This window comes from Cryptomeria japonica, chromosome 8 (genome assembly GCF_030272615.1).
Source record: "Cryptomeria japonica chromosome 8, Sugi_1.0, whole genome shotgun sequence".
Taxonomy (NCBI): domain Eukaryota; kingdom Viridiplantae; phylum Streptophyta; class Pinopsida; order Cupressales; family Cupressaceae; genus Cryptomeria; species Cryptomeria japonica.
In genome coordinates this window covers 537,538,388-537,557,320 of record NC_081412.1, presented here as the reverse complement: position 1 = coordinate 537,557,320, position 18,933 = coordinate 537,538,388, and the positions used below count along the sequence as shown (strand labels likewise).

The 18,933-nt window shown below is 40.7% G+C and overlaps 1 protein-coding gene across 9 annotated transcripts in view; it reads left to right on the top strand.

The window, feature by feature from the left end:
- Positions 1–18,933, top strand: part of LOC131027665 (uncharacterized) — a 300,093-nt gene that overhangs the window by 182,570 nt on the left and 98,590 nt on the right. For all 9 annotated transcript variants that reach the window (XR_009102519.2, XM_057957732.2, XM_057957733.2 and 6 more), the window contains one exon: positions 4,879–5,126. Coding sequence is in view for 8 of the 9 variants with exons in the window: in XM_057957732.2 (XP_057813715.1) it covers positions 4,879–5,126 (248 nt within the window). In the remaining variant the exon portion in view is untranslated. The remainder of the gene's footprint in view (positions 1–4,878; positions 5,127–18,933) is intronic.

The following is an 18,933-nucleotide window of genomic DNA, read 5'->3' as shown; positions in this document are numbered from 1 at the left end:
AGATGACTTCTCTAGGAAAACTTGGATATATTTTCTTAAATGTAAAGAGTATGAAGAAATCTTTATGAGGTTCAAGGAATTCAAAGCTCTTGTAGAAAACATATCAGGGAATAAAATCAAAACATTAAGAACAGACAATGGGGGGGAATATACTTCAGACGTTTTTAAGGAGTTTTGTGTAAATGCTGGAATTAAGAGGCAGTTTACTATACCTTATAATCCCCAACAAAATGGGGTGGCAGAAAGAAAGAATAGGACTATAGTAGAAGCTGCTAGAGCTTATGATGTATGATCAAAACATAGAAACTTCATTTTGGGCCGAAGCCTCTAGAACAACTGTCTACATCCAAAATATATGTCCTCATTCACTTCTAGACAACAAAACATCTGAAGAAGCATTCATTGGCATCAAACCTAATATAAGTCATCTAAGAATCTTTGGTTGTCCGGTCTACTTACATATACCTAAAGAAAAGAGGTCTAAGTTAGAACCCTCAGGTAGAAAAGGAGTGTTTGTAGGCTATAGTGAAACATCTAAAGCTTATAGGATATACATACCTGGCCAAAGATTAATTGAACTTAGCAGAGATGTCATTTTTGAGGAAGACATTGCTTTCAGGAGATCCAAAAGCTCTCTTGAGATAGAAGATCAAGATCCTCCTAACAATATGGAAGAGGATCATGCTCCTGAGATTCAGAGGGAGACTCCTGAAGAAATTGATAGTGAAGGTCAAATTGCTCCCTTAAATGAACCTAGTAATGAAAACCAAAAGAGACCTCTTTGGGCTAGGAAGATGATTCAAGAAGCCAAGAATTATATAGCACCAAAGGGAACCTTCAGGGAAAGCAAGAGACCTCATAGATTCTCTAGTTATGTTCCCTTGATGAGTGAGATAATAAATTCAGAACCATCTTGTGTTAAAGAGGCTCTCAATCATCAAGTGTGGAAAGATGCTATGTTAGAAGAGTATCAGTCCATTATAAAAAATGATGTCTGGGACATCGTACCAAGACCTAAAGAAAAATCTATTGTATCATCAAAATGGCTCTTCAAGATAAAACATGCTGCAGATGGTAGCATTGAAAAACACAAAGCTCGGTTTGTTGCCAGAGGTTTCTCTCCGAAAGAGGGAATTGATTATGAAGAGACTTTTGCCCCTGTTGTTCGTTACACTTCAGTTAGAGCCGTAATTGCTATTGCAACATCAAAGGGATGGAAGATCCATCAAATGGATGTGAAAACTGCATTCCTGAATGGCACGATTGAGGAGGAAGTCTACTCGAGCAACCTAAAGGATTTGTTATACATAAGGTTGAATCACATGTTTGCAGATTGAAGAAAGCTTTGTATGGACTCAAACAGGTCCTAGAGCCTGGTATGACAAAATTGATCGCTACCTCTTGGGGTTAGGGTTTTCCAAGAATGATGCAGATCCAAACCTCTACTTTAAGGTAATTGATGGTGATATGTTAATTCTTATTTTATATGTTGATGACCTATTAATCACAGGAGAAGATCACCTAATTACCTAGTGTAAGAAGGACTTAGCTTCAAAATTTGATATGAAGGATTTGGGTATCCTACATTACTTCCTTGGATTAGAAGTTTGGCAATAGGCAGATGGCATCACTTTGAATCAGGGAAAGTATGCTATTGACATTTTGAAGAGGTTTGGAATGATGGAGTGCAGACCCATGTCTACACCTATGGAAACAAATCTGCACAAATTGAAGGAAGTAGCGATAGACTCAGAATTCGCAGATCCCACTCTCTACAGACAGATAATTGGATCCATGATGTATTTGGTCAACACTAGACCTGATATTTGTTATGTAGTGAATGCACTTAGCCAGTTTATGTGTGAACCAAAGAAGATACATCTTGTTGCAACAAAACACATTCTGAGATACCTTCCAGGCTCAATTGGATATGGTCTTAGATACAAACATGTAGACCTAGATCTACATGGATACACTGACTCAGATTGAGCTGGAAGTGTGGTTGACCGGAAAAGCACATCAGGATGTTGCTTCAGTTTAGGATCAACAATGATCTCATGGATCAGTAGAAAACAATCCTCAGTTGCACAGAGCTCTACAGAAGTGGAGTACATTGCAACCTCCATGGGAGCAAGAGAAGCAGTGTGGCTTAGGAAATTGCTTGTAGGACTGTTTGGTCAGCCCTTGAATCCTACTGTCATCCATTGTGATAACCAGAGTTGTATCAAGCTTTCAGTGAATCCAGTGTTTCATGATAGATCAAAACACATTGAGATTCCTTATCGCTATGTTAGAAACATGGTAGAAAGGAATGTGATCCAGTTGGAGTATATTAGTACAGGTGATCAAACAACAGACATCCTCACCAAGCCACTCTCCAAGATAAAGGTTGAACACTTTCGAGATAAACTTGGTATGGTTGAAAATGTTAATTAAATTTGAGATTGAGTCTCTAATTATTTTATTTGTACTAATATTTAAAGATGTTTAATGTGTGTACTCTTTTATTGTCATGTGTGTGACTCCATGACTTCATGGGCCCCTGTGGACATTGTTGAAAGGTGACGATTTTTCAATAATGAACACTTGTATCTAATTGATATTGTGAGGTGACGACTTTACAATGATCAATTTTACTATCATGATGGATATCATGTGACTTGATATCTGTGGACATATCATGATAGTTAATATCTCTTAGACATTATGGTAGATATCATGAGATTTGATGTTATTAAATAAACCATAATAACTCTGCAAGAGATCATCATGGTGGATATTATGAGTCTTAATATCCGTAGATATTCCATGATCTGCTATCCATTATGGTAGACATCATGAGACGTGATGCCAAGTGCACATACCATAAAGATGGATATTTATGAGATATGTTGAATATCATGTGACTTGATATTCTTGGTTATACCATATCTCCTGATATCTCGATAAGGTATCTCTCTTCCTGCACAATTAATGGATCTATTGTGTTATGCTCTTGGATAGATTTTATCCTCCCTAGCTAAGAGGGAGTGTTAAAGATGATAGCTTCGGTCAGATAAATATGATTATGAATGAGAATTACATCATTGGAATGATTTATGTATACCAATATACATAATAATAATAATTGAGTTTATTATTATTATATATATTAATATACATACATTAATAATCTTGTCATGAATAAACTAAATTCGATTGAATGATCAAATGGCTGATCATATATCAATCATCATCTTCCAAGTATAAATCTGTGATCGTGCATGATCTAAACCCTGTTGATAGTGTGTATCGACTACTTTCATCGATTTACCATAATCGATAATGTATATCGATTAATGAGTCTTCATTTTAACATACCGATTGTGAATCAGCTGTGTTAAATGAATTGTTAACTATCGATTAGAATCAGTTTTGTAAATGAATCGGTTTTGTGTTAATGGATTATCAAACTACTGATTATGAATCGGTATGATGTTTGTAATAACAAATGAATAGACATATCGGTGGAGAGACATGTCTCCACACGTGTGGAGTCATGTCTATCCACCGATGTGTCTTCTCATTCATATATATATAATCCACGAACAGATCGGTGAAAGGTGTTACAGCAGTTGATAAGTACATGCCTTTGAAGATTGGTCTATTCTTGACACTCAGCAATATAATCATACTTGGCGAATTAACTTACTGTGTGCATTTATTATTTCATCCTTACACTTGCAGCAACCTGCAAGATTCATAGGTTAGTAAGAGCATCATTTGTGAAACATAAAAATTAAAAGATACCTCTATTCTATCTACTAAGAAATCTAATCTACATTAACAGCTTGAAAAATCAAATTAAAAAAATGATGAAAAATGACTTTATTTTTTTTGTAATTTTCTTATTGCAACATTGGCTGAGTTTTGCAGTTTGGTTCCCAAGTTACTGGTGATTTTTGGGCAAATTTTCAGCGTTAACTCACAGGAAAGTTACCTGTATCCCCCAACTGACCTGCAAGTACTCTTGAGTAATGTAAAAGTGACCAGCAAGTTTTTGAACTATGATTCAGATGCATGATACCTATACCGTATACCTTTGGTGATGCCTTTCTAAATTGCCAGTTAATGAAATATTTAAACAGAATTGTCAAGCAGCATTATAAACTGAGTAGTTTTTTCGAAACTAAATACAAAATATGTATCAAAGTTCCCTCTATGTTGTCTAGAATTAGTAGTTTTTCATTATCACTAGCATTATACAATAAAAAGTAATGCTCTGCTTAACTTAGTCACGCTGTAAAATTACTTGAGTTTCTTTTACATCAAATGTTCTGCAGTAGCATGTTTTGCAATTAATTTGATGTTTGAGATTGCTGTGCATGGTTTACATGAGTTGTATGAGTTTTTATATGCATGCTTACGTTGTATCATTACAACCTTTCCTTGAGGTCTGTGATTTCTTATGCATATGTACCGGTGCTTTCAAATGGGCAAGATTGTTTCTTTATTGTTTTAGATTTGCTGGATTCATGGTAAATGGACTCTTCATTAACTGAGGTGTACTCATTGGTTCCACAAGACTGCCACTTTTTTGTTTGAATAAATAAGGGAAATATTTTCCCATGTTTGAAATTATTTTGTGGCATAAGAGCTAGCAAGTTATCCTTTAGGTGTGCTCTAAGCATTATGAATTTATGACATTTTACAGATTCAAAGTCCTATGTGGATTAGACAATGTTTTACATGCACTGCAAATTGGTTTAATATATTTTTTTCATAAAACTTCACTTTCCAAAGAAATTATCTCCAACACTGTACCTTAGAAAATGCACAATTGTTGCAGACTTCCAGTTATCATATCTTAATTATTGTTGCTACACATATTTTCTGCAGATTGTTCTTTCAAGTATACTGTTATGTATCAACCTTGGCACACTCATCAGTTGCCTACTGTTGCTGCTATGCTCGATAATGCATTTTTACAAGTAATACAGGCTAATTACTCTCGGAAGCCTGTAATGAATCTGCATTGTTCAAATCATCCTCTTCCATATGATGAAGGAGATGATGGAGTGAGCTTGATGGTTATGTTTGCTATTGCAACTGGACTTCTATTCATTCCTCCTATTCTGGGAGCCCAGGTGACTTGCCCAATACTTAATTTATGCACTCTTCTGTGTAGGATTTTAAGTTGTCATAGATATTTCATCTGAGCTTCTCTAGTTGTTAAAAATCGTTGTCTAGCCAAGCATTGATAAATCAGATTCCTTCAGATGTTAATATGACAAAGCTACTTAGATATGGTTATATCTATACTGTTTTTGTTTACAAATTGGTAAGCAGAATGACGCTTGGATTGCATCCATTCCAAAAAATTCTAGAGGCTAATGTGCTACAGTGGGCTGATGTGAAAGTTATATTTTATCTTAAAAATTCTAACAGATTGGTCTTGATCTGCTGAGTATTGAAAACACTATAGATGGGTCTTTATACTATTAAAGTAATGTTTATTCATAATGGTCAATTATCTTTTAGGATAGACTTTAGGAATATTCTTTATTGTTTTTGTTTTATTGGTTCAAGTCTTATCCTCTTGATTTCGCTCGTATCCTATTCGGACAAAGTGTTTGTAATCTTATTATACTGATAATCATTTTGTGGTTAATTTTTGTAGTATATTGGTAACATAGATGGAAGACTCTGTGAGTCATGAAAAATTCTTGAGTTGTTTTGAGCCCTAAGTTTTCCAGCTAAAAAGTCGCAGAAAAAATCATCGAGTTTTTGGTGCTACATAAAAAAAAGGCCCTAATTGGGGGTGGGGAGTGAGGGGGGGGGGGAGGCATAGGTCTTGAACCCCCACTTCTTGCCCATGGGGGAACGAAATGTTCCCCATGCACCCCATCTATTGTTGGGTTTTTCTCACATCTAACACCTTGTGCAGATTGCCATTGCTACCCCTCAAACCCATTGGGGTCTTGTTGGTGTACGTTTTATCATATACCGAACATTAGAACAAAATACCCAAGGATACTCTATCCTCTCTTGAAAAACCACCACTTATGATAAGATTGCAAGAAGACTATATGGCGATTCCAAGGTTTCTTTGGTCAGGTCTTGATGTGTGGATAAGCTCAATGGGCGTTGTGATATGTTGGTAATACACAAAGGGACTTACACTTGGCCCGTTCAATTCACTATGGAGATTTATCGTTTTTGGGTTTTGGATTGGGGACTTCAAGAAAACTAAAAAAGAAATAAGGTTTAGAAATTCTAATCTATTCCTAATAATTCAAGAGACAGTATTGACTAGGTGACTTCAATAACAACACTTTGCTTCGCCACACTTAGGACAACTACACAAAGTGAGTGCAATCTTCAAGGGATGTGCTTATGATTTTCACACTTATGAATAATACCAACAGTTGAACAATATTACTCAAAGTAGAAGTTAAACCTTCACAAAATAAGCTCAGACGAACTTTACACAATGAACAAAAATCATTTGTTCATCAAAAGTATGAGCAGAAATTCACCATAAATCAATACTTATCAAATCTTGCATTCTTCTAACATACATGAAATAAAATCTAAACTATGATGAGGGATAAGAACCATGCCAACTGCAAAATAAAAGAGGTAATCACCATCAATTCGAACAATGCATTACTTATTACTTTGGTGATTGTATGCAACAATTTACTTATCTCAACATGTTTTGCAACATGCTCCCATGATTTACAAATGAGGGGTGAGCTCAATTTATAGGCTCCCCAATTACAATTCAATGGCTAGGATTGATTTCCAATTAACGACCGAGATTAAAACAACAAAACCCTAACCAAAGTTTCCCAAAATAGGTCAAATATCCGTCGGATGAGAGATAAGTGGCACAAGATGCTATCTTTTAGGATTGCACCCCCTTCTCCTGCTGAGAGGCAGTGTGTTCAATGAACCTGGACATGTTGTCTTGGAACAATTGAATGTCCTCCTTGAATTCTCCAATTTGTGTCGAAAAATTGCTTGCATGGAAATTTGTAGTCTTTTTGTCACCATCTGATTCTGATTGGGAGCTTGCCTTTAATTCTTCAGGAGATGAAATCCTTCAAGAAGTCTAGAATTTCTTTGTATATTTTCGCCAAACTTGGAGACTTCCTTTCTGGATGCTTGGAAACTCTTTCAAATGCCTAGGATTTTGGAGAAAAATTCTCCTGTGCCTTCGCCACAATGAAGGAAATTAGAACTTTTTCTGTGAAATATTTCCCATACTTTGCCAAATTTTGGCTAGCCAAGATTTTGACCAATTTTTCTTGTGGATTTGCCTTCTATTCTATATCTGGCTTGTGCTGAGTAGAACAAACTCTACCTTTGGACAATAATTTTATTCATCTCCTCATTATTTTCCTCTTTGTTCTTCTTTCTTCATGTTTCCTCTCCAACACTTAGTCAAAATCATATTCTTTTGGTTGTGGAAAATTCCACACTTAGCCAGTTTTCATGTGTCAAACTTTTATTTTCCAACCCGTTCAATTAATTAATCCTTGACGTCATGTGTTCCTTTGTCAAAGTCGTTTTTCCTTTTAGCCATTTTCTCTCTTTGGCATGGCAAGTTGATTGTCTTCATGTCTTATCCTTGAGCCATAGGCAAATTTTTTATGTTTTGCCTAGGCATCTTCATATATTCCATTTATGCCTTGGTAAACTTGGAATGTCTTGCCAACTTGTGTTTTATCAAACTTTCAAGGTGTTTGGACAATTTACCTTGGGAAATTTCAATTTTCCTTAGGCAAATTTTCATGCTTTCTAACTTTGTCGAGCTTTCTTGTTGTCACCTTGGGCTAGGCGGACTTGGATGAAGTCTAGCCATGCTTTTTTTTTTTTGGTGAACTTTGAAATTAACATGCTTGCCAACTTCTACCCTTCCTAGGCCGACTTTGATATTCATTAGCCATTTGTCCAAGGCAGATTTTGTGACTTCTTTGCCATCTACCTCTTGTGCCTGGCAGACTTCATGCTTCATTGGATCTTCCTTGTGTTAGGGCGGACTTTCTCATACCTTGGACATTCTTCTTATGCTTGGTGACTTGATGGTTTCCTTGCCAAGGCGGACTTGGCACATGCTTGGGCAGGGCGGTGTTTGGAGGAGCTTGGACATATTTCTTTTATGTGCCTAGGCGGAGTTCAAGGAAGCTTGGACATGCTTCCAGTTTGCATTACCTTGGTGGACTTTATGCTTTATCTGCCATCTTTTATCTTGGCTGGGCGAAGTTTGAGTCTTCCTAGACATGGCGGAGTTCATGAAGGTTGAGACAATCCAAGGGCATACTTGATGTGTGTCTAGCCAAGGCACACTTGGTATCCCTTTAGGCATGATGGACTTTGAAAGTTCTTTGCCAACTTTGTTTGTCTTTACCATGGCGGACTTGGAAGTAGTCATACCATACTTGCCTAGGCGGACTTTCACCAACCTCTTGCCACTTCACTTAATGTGTCTAGGGCGGACTTTGACAATTCCTTTCCAACTTAGCATGGGCGGACTTGGAAGGTTGATGGACATTATGCATAGGGCGGACTTGGAAGAAGCTTGGACAGATTTGCTTGGTTGACTTTATTCCTCTCCTTGTGGCGGACTTTGATCATGCTTTTCCAAGGGCGGACTTTGCATTGCCTTGTGTTGTCGGGAATAATCATTATGTTATGTTTATGTTGTCGTCGGTAATAATGAGTTACGACGGTCAGTTAGTTAGTCGTCCCGAAGGGCAGTTGGACGCGATGGTTGGTCGCACACCTTCGGGTATTATATATTGCATACCGTTCCTTCTTAGTATCGTCATGATAATTGTGTCTGGTGTAATGTTATAAGCACTTGATGTACAGGGACTGTTGAATTAATACAAAGACTAGTTATTTAATATATTTCCATTATGTTCTGTGCATTTACTTTCTGCATTTAATCGTTTACCCGTATGTGGCAAACATTTGGCGCCGTTGCCTAGACATACTCGGGAATGGAAGAAGTGGAGGGCGCACGAACACGATGGGTCTACTTGTTGGTGAGATAAACCCAGAGGCCGACGACACGCAAACAGAGCTCTACAATGGAGAAGACACTGCGATGAGGGACTTTTCAATCCTGCTCCAGGTAGCCATAGAGACCTACGTCCGACAAGAGGCCACGGAGGCTGAAATCCCACCAAGTGCCGTGTAGACAACACTGGAGGTTAGCTCGACAAAAAATCGGTTGATGAACCACCTCCCCCGGTTGCTTGCACAGGCATTGTTGGCAACAAGGTCGCTTGGAGGAGATTGCCCGGGAAGAGCGACGCCAACAAATCCTCCAACAGTACGAAGAAAGCAGCCGTGGGGAAGCGGAGCGGGATGGCACGAGGCCAGGAAGGAATTGAACCCTGAATCCCATAGGGATAAAGGAACATTCTATATTCAAATAAAGGTGTCATAATATTGACACGAGTTATATCTGACGAAATGAATTAATAAAGGCGTGTTCTGGTTTATGTGTTGTGAATTATGGAAATGTATGGGAATTAATGCCCAACCTATTAAATAAAGATAGAAATAAGAAAGCAGAAACGAATGAGTGGGAGGCCGTGCAGAGGGCCTTGATTCTGGAACAATGAATAGAACGTAGACGGAGGCTAAGGCAACTTGCCAAAGGACGACCTGCCGAGGGGTTGGTTGAAGGGAACCAAGGAGGTGTCACGGAGGGTGTAGAAGTCGAGGGAAATTTCTACGCGTCGCCGGAACACCGTAGGGTGAGAAGCCACGAAGAGTTTCTGGAGGAAACAAGATTACGGAGGAATCTAGTCGAAGAGACCCGGGATCAATTTAGAAACTTATCCTTTACGCCATGAAGTGAGGATCACCAAAGGGAGCCAAGAGTGGGTGCGGGTGAGAACGGAGGGGAGGACAACCGTACGGTTGTAGGTGCCACACACAGCAGGCAAAACACCATACCTCCAGTCACCCACGCAGGACACACCATCGATGCTGGAGGGAGTGGCGCAGGGGCACAGGCACAGCCACAACCACCTGCAGGAAGACGACCCCCATCGATGGTGGGCAAACAGAAGTTGCCTAAATTCAACGGAGATGGCAACGATGACCCCGTACGGCACTGCCGTACGTGTGAGACAATATGGTCAGCCAACGGGGTAGTTGACAAAGCGGATTGGGTGGTGCAGTTCCCTGCCACCCTGAGAGGGGTAGCCATTGATTGGTACTCTGATGTGGATAAAGTAAAGGTGGGAACATTGGATGATCTACAAAAAACTTTCGAGAAGGAGTTTCGACTCCTTCGAGATGAAATGAGATCGTGGCAGAGATATTAAGCACAAAACAGGGAAAGCACGAGACAGTGCGAACATACAGCCGACGGTTAAAGGAGTTACTGGGGAAGATGGAGAACCTTCGGCTGACGGACTAAAGAAAAGATGGTTCGTGGAAGGGTTGCAATCATCCTTGAGGAGAAAGATGAAAATTGTACCACCCACCTCATACGATGACGCATACAACCGCGCAATGGATTTGGAAAGTGAAGGCAAAACATCGCAGAAGAAAAAGGACAAGTCCTCTCTAGAAGAGGAGTCCTCGGGAGAAAGCAACAGTGATGAATCATCAAGTAAGAAGGTGCAAGCTCTTCAAAAGGATATGCACCGAATGTTGAAGGAATTTAAGAACATGAAAGGAAGCACGAGTAAAAACGAAGAGGTGTGGTGCACTGATTGTGAGGAAGAAGGCCACACAAAAGGGACCTGCCCGAAGAAGGCCTTTTGTGAGATTTGCCAAGTGATGAGACACTCCATCAAGGAATGCCCATACAACAGGAAAACCCGAAGTACGCAAATGAGCCAAGTGTTGTTCACTGAACAGGCCACAACATCCGCACCAGCGGGTACGGCCCAACAAACCAACACAATGGCATCATCTGGAGGTTACCGGGACAACAGACGCGGCGGCGGAAGGAATAACAACAATAACAATAACGGAAGCCGTATCCAGTATGACGCCAAGGGCCGGCCAATGATCCAATGTAGGGCTTGTAATCAGTGGGGGCACTTCGCCCGTGATTGCCCGAAGGAAGCCACCACTCAGCACCTCTGCGATGGTGTGGGCCAGGCGACCATGAGGACGCAAATTGCCCAAAGGCAGGGGTTAATCTCCTCAACATTGAGAAGACTGGTGAGAAAGAAGTACTGGCGATCACCCGCGCTCAGACGAGAAAGGTCACTTATCCCGACCCCCATACGAAGGAGTGATTACGAGAGGCAAAGGCCAATATTGAACGTGAGATGACGGCCGAACGACGGAACAACGAGGTGGCAAGTACATCATCCCGTATGGAAGCTGAAAATAACATCATTGGGCAAGTACTGCAGATGGAAGTACATATAAGGGTAAAGGACCTTCTAGAAACAATGCCACAGTTAAGAACCGCCATTTTTAGTTCCATACAAACCACTGCGCAGGCACCTTTGCGTGCCACATGGGCAGAAGTTTCGGTCAGCCCCTCGGCTGACCCAATGTTGTTGGCCTTAAATAGTGGTCGGCATCCTGCTGTAGTAGAGATGGGAATTCTTGGGGCTATCCTCAAAGACACCATCGTGGACAGAGGTTCGGGGGTGAATGTATTGCTAGAGAATACGTGGAAGAACCTGGGGAAGCCAACACTATGGCCACCCACGTTCAACTTGGTAGGTGTAGACCAGCACGGCATCAAGCCACTCGACACCCTGATGGCCCAGCCGATCACCATCGGCACGCAACCCTTCATACTAGATTTTGTGGTAATCCCACTCAAGAAGAAGGGGTATGGCGCCATCTTAGGCAGAGGGTGGCTGGTTACAGCAAAGGTGAACGACGATTGGAAAAAGAACACCCTTTCTATGGAGAAAGGGGGGCGGAAGTACACCATTGATCTGAGGACCCAGGTTGTCGGCGAGGAACTGGCATCATCTTCGGAATCGAAGGGTGAAGGAAAAGGCGACCTGAGGGACGAAGGATGGGGCTGCAGGGAGCCCAACGATGAAGGGATTCTCAAACTAGGAGAGTGCTCTGAGGATGAGACAAGGTCATTGAACGGGCTCTTTCACTGGCAGATGGAGGATTACGAAATGTTCCAGAGTTACAGGGTCGAAGTAGAGGAACCAAAGCAAGTAACAGAGGAGGTGTACTTGCCAGAATATAGAGAATATTGGAAGGGAGATGGCCCGAACCTCGGTGACGTAGATAATCCCAAGTTCATTTGTGTCGGCAACAATTGGAACCCTGTGTGGAAGGCCGCAACCTTCAAAATCTTTATTATTCTTCTTCTTCTTATGTACAGGAAGGAGACCGTGGTCTCTGTAGAATTTGTGGTTCCAGGTCTTCGGATGGCCATTGAAAATAGACTTGCCACCAACGGGTCCAAATTGAAAGCCTACCACGAGAAGCGCGTAGGACGTAGCAGGTGTATGTTCTGTGCATTTACTTTCTGCAGGACACTCCCAACAATGATTTGGTGAAGCAGAACCTTTGTAAGGCAGAAGTGGAGTGGGCTATTCGAATGCCCTTGTTTCCTATCCGCGAGTATGAGGGTGCCCTACGGTTCATGGTGGACACCTTCGACAGACACACGCACGAGTACTTTTGAGTACCTCGGGAGGGATGTCACCATATCCTTCAAAGCGGTGGACTTTACCAGAGTATTCGACATCCTAGGCAGACAGGGCAGGAAAATCGAGTTGAAGGCTAAGAAGATGAAGCGTGAGGAGGAGTATTGGATTAAATTAATATCCAGGAACTTGACGACAGCAGAGCTGGACAGTGTGGCTAATGCCATGAAGGGACGAGGAATCCGTAAGACCTTTGTTGCAGAGGGCCACTGGCGGTGCATTATGGATGTCATTAAGAGCAGGTTGACGGGATTCGGTAGAGCGTCTGACATAGCCTTCCCTCAGATTATGCTCATGAACAGGCTTATGAACGACATTGTGTACGATTGGGCCGCGTTGCTAGTAGAGCGCATGTATGAGTTCTTGACGATGCAGCATCGCACGTTCTATATGCCCCACTATGCTATAGGGTTGTTCTTGGAGACCACACAGGAAGTAGTGCCGGAGGCAGAGTTGGTGGTACGACCACAGGGACCGTTGGCAGCGGGTGAGCCTCCTATCATGTATTGGAGACACCTGGACATTGGGCACTCTTTCGCGAAACGGAAACGGACAGTGGATACGGCCTCAGGGGAACCTGATAGTGGGAGGGAGACTTCCAGTAGTACAGAGGATTCAGAAGTGGAGGATGAGGAGGATGATAGCAGCAGGGCGACGGAGGAGAGGGTCCTTTTTGCCCCACCCTTGCTACCGATGGGCACACCAGTGATGTCATCCAGAGTGGGAGGCACCTTTATTCCTGCATTTGGGCAGAGCCGCACGCCAGTTGCACTTGGCCCCATCCAGCAATAGGTAGCATCACCTCCGCCGGATTAAGCACCACCTTCAGGACCAGCGCCGACCACGGAGGCACTTACCGAAGACATGGCAGAGTCGCATACGGAGGAGTCGCCACATTGGGTAGTAGTCGATGAGGAGCAGGGGCTGAGGGAGGTGGTTGATACAGAGTCTTAGGTGCGATTGGATGTTGTTGGAACTGAGGCAGTGGTGACTGTTTCTGCCTCTTTGTTGGAGGAGCCCATGGCTATGGCGACCCATTCCCCAGTCATAGAGATGCGTACAGACCCGTCCGTCGTGGCTATGGAGAGCTAGCTGACGCAACAATTCCAGATGACATTGGTACAACCTGTGGGAGCTGCTGTATTCTCACCTTGCCGCGAGACTCGAGCAGAGGTAGTAGACTTGGACGATTCCTCTGGCGAGACACATGTACCGGCATTCGGGAACGAGGCCGACGGGTCTATATGCATCTCTACGACCGGGGAATGGGTCGCCATAGCCATGGGCTCCTCCAATAAAGAGGCAAAAACAGTCACCACTGCCTTAGTTCCAACAACATCCAATCACACCTGAGGCTCCGTATCAACCACTTCCCTCAGCCCCTGTTCCTCATCGACTACTACCCGATGCGGCGACTCCTCCGTACGCGACTCTGCCATGTCTTCGGTAAGTGCCTTCGTGGTCGAGGCTGGTCCCGAAGGTGGTGCTCGATCTGGCGGAGGTGATGCTACTTGTTGCTGGATGGGGCCAAGTGCAACTGGCGTGCGGCTCTGCCCAAATGCAGGAATAAAGGTGCCTCCCACTCCGGATGACATCATAGGTGTGCCCATCGGTAGCAAGGGTGGGGCAAAAAGGACCCTCTCCTTCGTCGCCCTGCTGCTATCATTCTCCTCATCCTCCGCTTCTAAATCCTCTGTACTACTGGAAGTCTCCCTCCCACTATCAGGTTCCCCTGAGGCCGTATCCACCATCCGTTTCTGCTTCGCGGAAGAGTGCCCAATGTCCAGGTGTCTCCAATACATGATAGGAGGCTCACTCGCTGCCAACGGTCCCTGCGGTCGTACCTCCAACTTTGCCTCCGGCACTGCTTCCCGCGTGGCCTCCAAGAACAACCCTATAGCATAGTGGGGCATATAGAACGTGCGATGCTGCATCGTCAAGAACTCATACAACCCCAACACTTACCATGACTTCTCAGATGCCCTTCGCCCAACTTAAAAAGTGTATTGTAGCTCCAAAAATAAACTAGGGGTCTGGGGCAGGGCCCCAGTGGGGTCTAGGGGAAGCTCCCCCGCGGGGTCTGGGGCAACGCCCCAGGTGCGCTCCCTGTCGCAGTACAGGGCGGGGTCGAGGGGCAGCACGGGTGGCTATCGAGGACAAATTGGCTAGGGAGACAGTATCATTTGAGTAGCAGTTTGTGGAGGTTGAGACTGAACAGCATGTTTTGCAGACAAGTTTGGGTTAGGCACAGGAGGACTGTGATGTCAAAGGATGCACTTGAGCATCAGATGGTAGCTGAAAAGGGTTTTCAGGCGAGGATGCAGCAGGTGTATAAGTTCCGGGCTCGATTGGCGTCAGCAGTTCTCTACCTTGGTTCTGTTTAATGTCATCTCTATTTTGTATTAAGTCGTCCGGAGACGACTTCTTTTCTTGGGGGGGATGTGTTGCCGGGAATAATCATTATGTTATGTTTATGTTGTCGTTGGTAATAATGAGTTATGACGGTCAGTTAGTTAGTCATCCCGAAGGGTAGTTGGATGCGACAGTTGGTCGCACCCCTTCGGGTATTATATATTGCATACGGTTCCTTCTTAGTATCGTCATGATAGTCGTGTTTGGTTTAATGTTATAAGTACTTGATGTACATGGACTGTTGAATTAATACAGAGACTAGTTATTTAATATATTTCCATTATGTTCTGTGCATTTATTTTCTGCATTTATTCGTTTACCCGTATGTGCAAACACCTTGGACATCTTTTCCCCTTGGAATAATGTTTGAACATCCATCTAGGTGGACTTCATGTTGCTTGTGCCACACACTTGGTAGGGCGGATTTGCTTCTTGCTTAGGGAATTTTCCTTGGCACTTAACCAAATTTTGAAATTTTATTCTCCAAGGTATCAACACTTAACCAATTTTTCTGATTTTTTTCCTTAACCAAGGTAGGAGTTTGATGAACCTCTGCCATGGGTTACTTGATTGAAGGGAGGAGTTTGCCATGAGCATGCCAACTTTGTTTGCACATAGGCGGAGTTTGAAGAGTCTTAGCCATCCTTCCAACATACATAGGCAAACTTGAATGTTTCCATGCCATGGGCGGACTTGAGGATGGCTTGGCCATTCCAGTTGATGTGCAATCTTCCAAACTTCTAGACAACCTTTGTCTGACATTCCTTTCCTTGGGCGAATTTTTCATTTGGACAGCCATGTGCCATCTTCCATGCTTCTAGACAAGGCAAATCCTTTGTCTGCCATTCCTGAAAAAACACATGAAAATTCCATATTATTTTCAGGTTTTAATTTGGTTTTTAATTCTCTTTTCTGAAAATTTCAGTTTCAGCCTGTCAAAAGGGTAAATTTCTGCGAAAAAGCGGACTGAAAGTGAAGGATTTGGTCAAGAAATTGATAAAATTGAAAGAAATAAGACAGAAAGGTAAGAAAATTCAGTTGGATTGAATCTTTGAATGATTGAAATTTACTTTCAACTCTGAAATTCTGTCTTAAAATCTAAAAAAAACACCTAATTTCTTGATTTCAACACTTCGAACAATTTTATTCTGGAAAATTTCTCTTCAAAAATTCAAAATTGACAAATTTTGAGAGAAAACTTCTTCTCATTTGCTCTCCAAATTCTCAACCTGAATAATGAATTGTGAAAATGAGTTGGTTGAAAATATAGTCATTGATCAAAAAAAATATATTAGAAGTTTTATTTTTGTTTTATTGTTTTATTTTTTATTTTTTAATAAATTTTTATTATTTTTTTGTGTTTTTTTTTTTTAATCTTTCCAAAATGGAAAGTTTTATTTTATCTATCGAAATCATCTTTATCAAGGAATCTTCTAGAACTTTCTTTTAATTTCCAAAATTCTTGAATTTATTTTATTTTATTTTTTTATTATTTTGAAATAATTCTAAGTGTTGAAAAATAATCCTTGAAAATAATTTTAATTTTGGAAAATAATTATAATTTATTTCATGTGCCAAATTTATTTTCCAACTTACTTTACACTTCCATGCCTCAGTTTATTTATTATTTTATTTTTATTTTTTTCTTCCAACATGGTCTAATATCAAGTAGGAGTTTAACTAACTCTTGCCAAGAGTTAATTAACCATTGGTAGGAGTTTACCATCCGTCGGACAATTTTACTTGATCATAAGGTGAGCCCGACTGAGTCTTGGACAACTTTCTTATGCTCTGGCGAACATTGATCCTGCCTAAACATCTTCCATACTTGACATCCTTGGGCGAATTTGACTGATCAAAAGAATGTTTCATGATCATATCAAGATTTTTTTGGAACGATAATCAACCGCCTTCACCATCATATCAAGATTTCACATAAGGATGCGATTTTGTACTCAATTTGCATTCAAATCAAATCAAATTTAATAGAAAAAACTTTTGTACTCATTTATAGACTCATTGGAAACATCCCGTCATTGAATTTTGCAAAAAAAAAAAAGTGTTTGTAATGAAATTTAAGCAATTTTTTATTTTGCTGAGTTTTTGCCGAGTTTTATTTTTTGGGCTTACAGAGTTTTTGCTTAGTCGTATTTTTTGGGCTTGCTGAGTTTGTGAATCAGTATAATAATCACTTTTTCATATTTAAACTTGATTAATCAAATATAGGAACAACTTAAATGCAATGAACACAAGGACACAATATATATGTGGAAACCCTTATAGGAGAAAAGCATGGCAATAAAATTGCTTTATATGAACAATAGTCTCTTTACAACTTGTAGAGCAACCAACCCCTCATTCAAATGATATCCACAAGAGTTACAACTCCTTTGTTAATCTGAAATAATTCCCACACGATCTTGCTATAAGCCTGTCCTCAAATCTGCCATACTATGATGATATGATCACACTTTTCTTCATCAAATGTGTATTAGGCTCTTCTTTCAGACCTGAAAATATATTTTATGTTCTTCTCATATTTCTGCTCTATCAGTTTTTTTTTATGTATAAGACCCTCATTGCATGTGATTAAATGTTCTTGATACGTACTCACACTCCACACACATTCAAATTTCATTTACAATCTCCATATATATGTCTCATTAATTCTGAAAAGAGGTGACTTATTTTAAATTAGATATGTCTTGAAAAGAGACACGTCCTTTCCTTTTCTAACTGCAGCCATATGATTATTTGTTTTACTTAACATACATGATGGCAATCACACCTTTTGATTTGTTTCTTTTGATAACAAATCGATTATCATCCTTTGCAAACTGTTATTAAACATATTTGTTAACTGATAATCAGATCTGAAAACCAAAACAGAAATACTGAGAGGGGGGGTGAATCAGTATTTCACAAACTTTTCGAAAACAAATATAACCATATAAAAGAGTTGAAACCATAGACAAACTTTTTGACCGGTGAAGGCCATAGGTCCAATGGCTAGGGACAAATTTTTGTTGATTTTTAAATAAAATCCAGGGTTGTTTGAATTTTTTTGGAAAATCCACGAGGCTAGGGTTTTAGAAAAAAATTTCAGTATTTTTTTCTAGGTTTGGCAATGATGAATTTTTAAACTTGTGGCTAGGGCACAGTTTTTAATTTTTTCGTAGATACAACAAAATTTGTGCAAATGATTTGGAAGATATTTAGCTGTAAAGGTTTTTGAATCAGCGATTTGTGATTACAAGTTGTGGAAAGGAAGATGGCCTCTTTACCTAACATCAAGTTGGAAGGCAGCCAACATTTTTTTGGCAAAAATTACAACACCTAGAAGCAACGAATGCTAACATTTTTCGAGTATAGATATCTTGATAAGATTGTCCTTGGTCCCAACACTTGATTAGCAATTAATGGTGAAGACGTAGACAAGTTTGATGAATGTGACAAGAAGTAGTTATGTTAATAAATTATAAAATTATTAGTGGGTAATGAAATGCTTCTAGAGGTTCAGACTTCAAATAAAGGCAAGGCCTTCTTTTTGAAGAATATGTTTTTTTTACCATGATGGATGAGAAAACATCCTTGCAAGAGCTTTTACTCAAAATTAAGGACATCCATGATTAGTTGTCATCCATAGGTTGAAAGATGGAAGAGGAGGACATGGCGGTAATTATACGGACAAACATACCACCTGCTTATGAACATTTGATTGATACTCTCAATATCATCTCTACCAGTGTTGCCTTGAAGTTTGAAGAGTTGTGCAATAAGCTCTTGTAGTAGGACAAATGGAAGAAATTGTTTGGTAGTAGCATTGAAACATAGAGTGTAGAATAGGCATTTGTTGCCAAAGATAAGA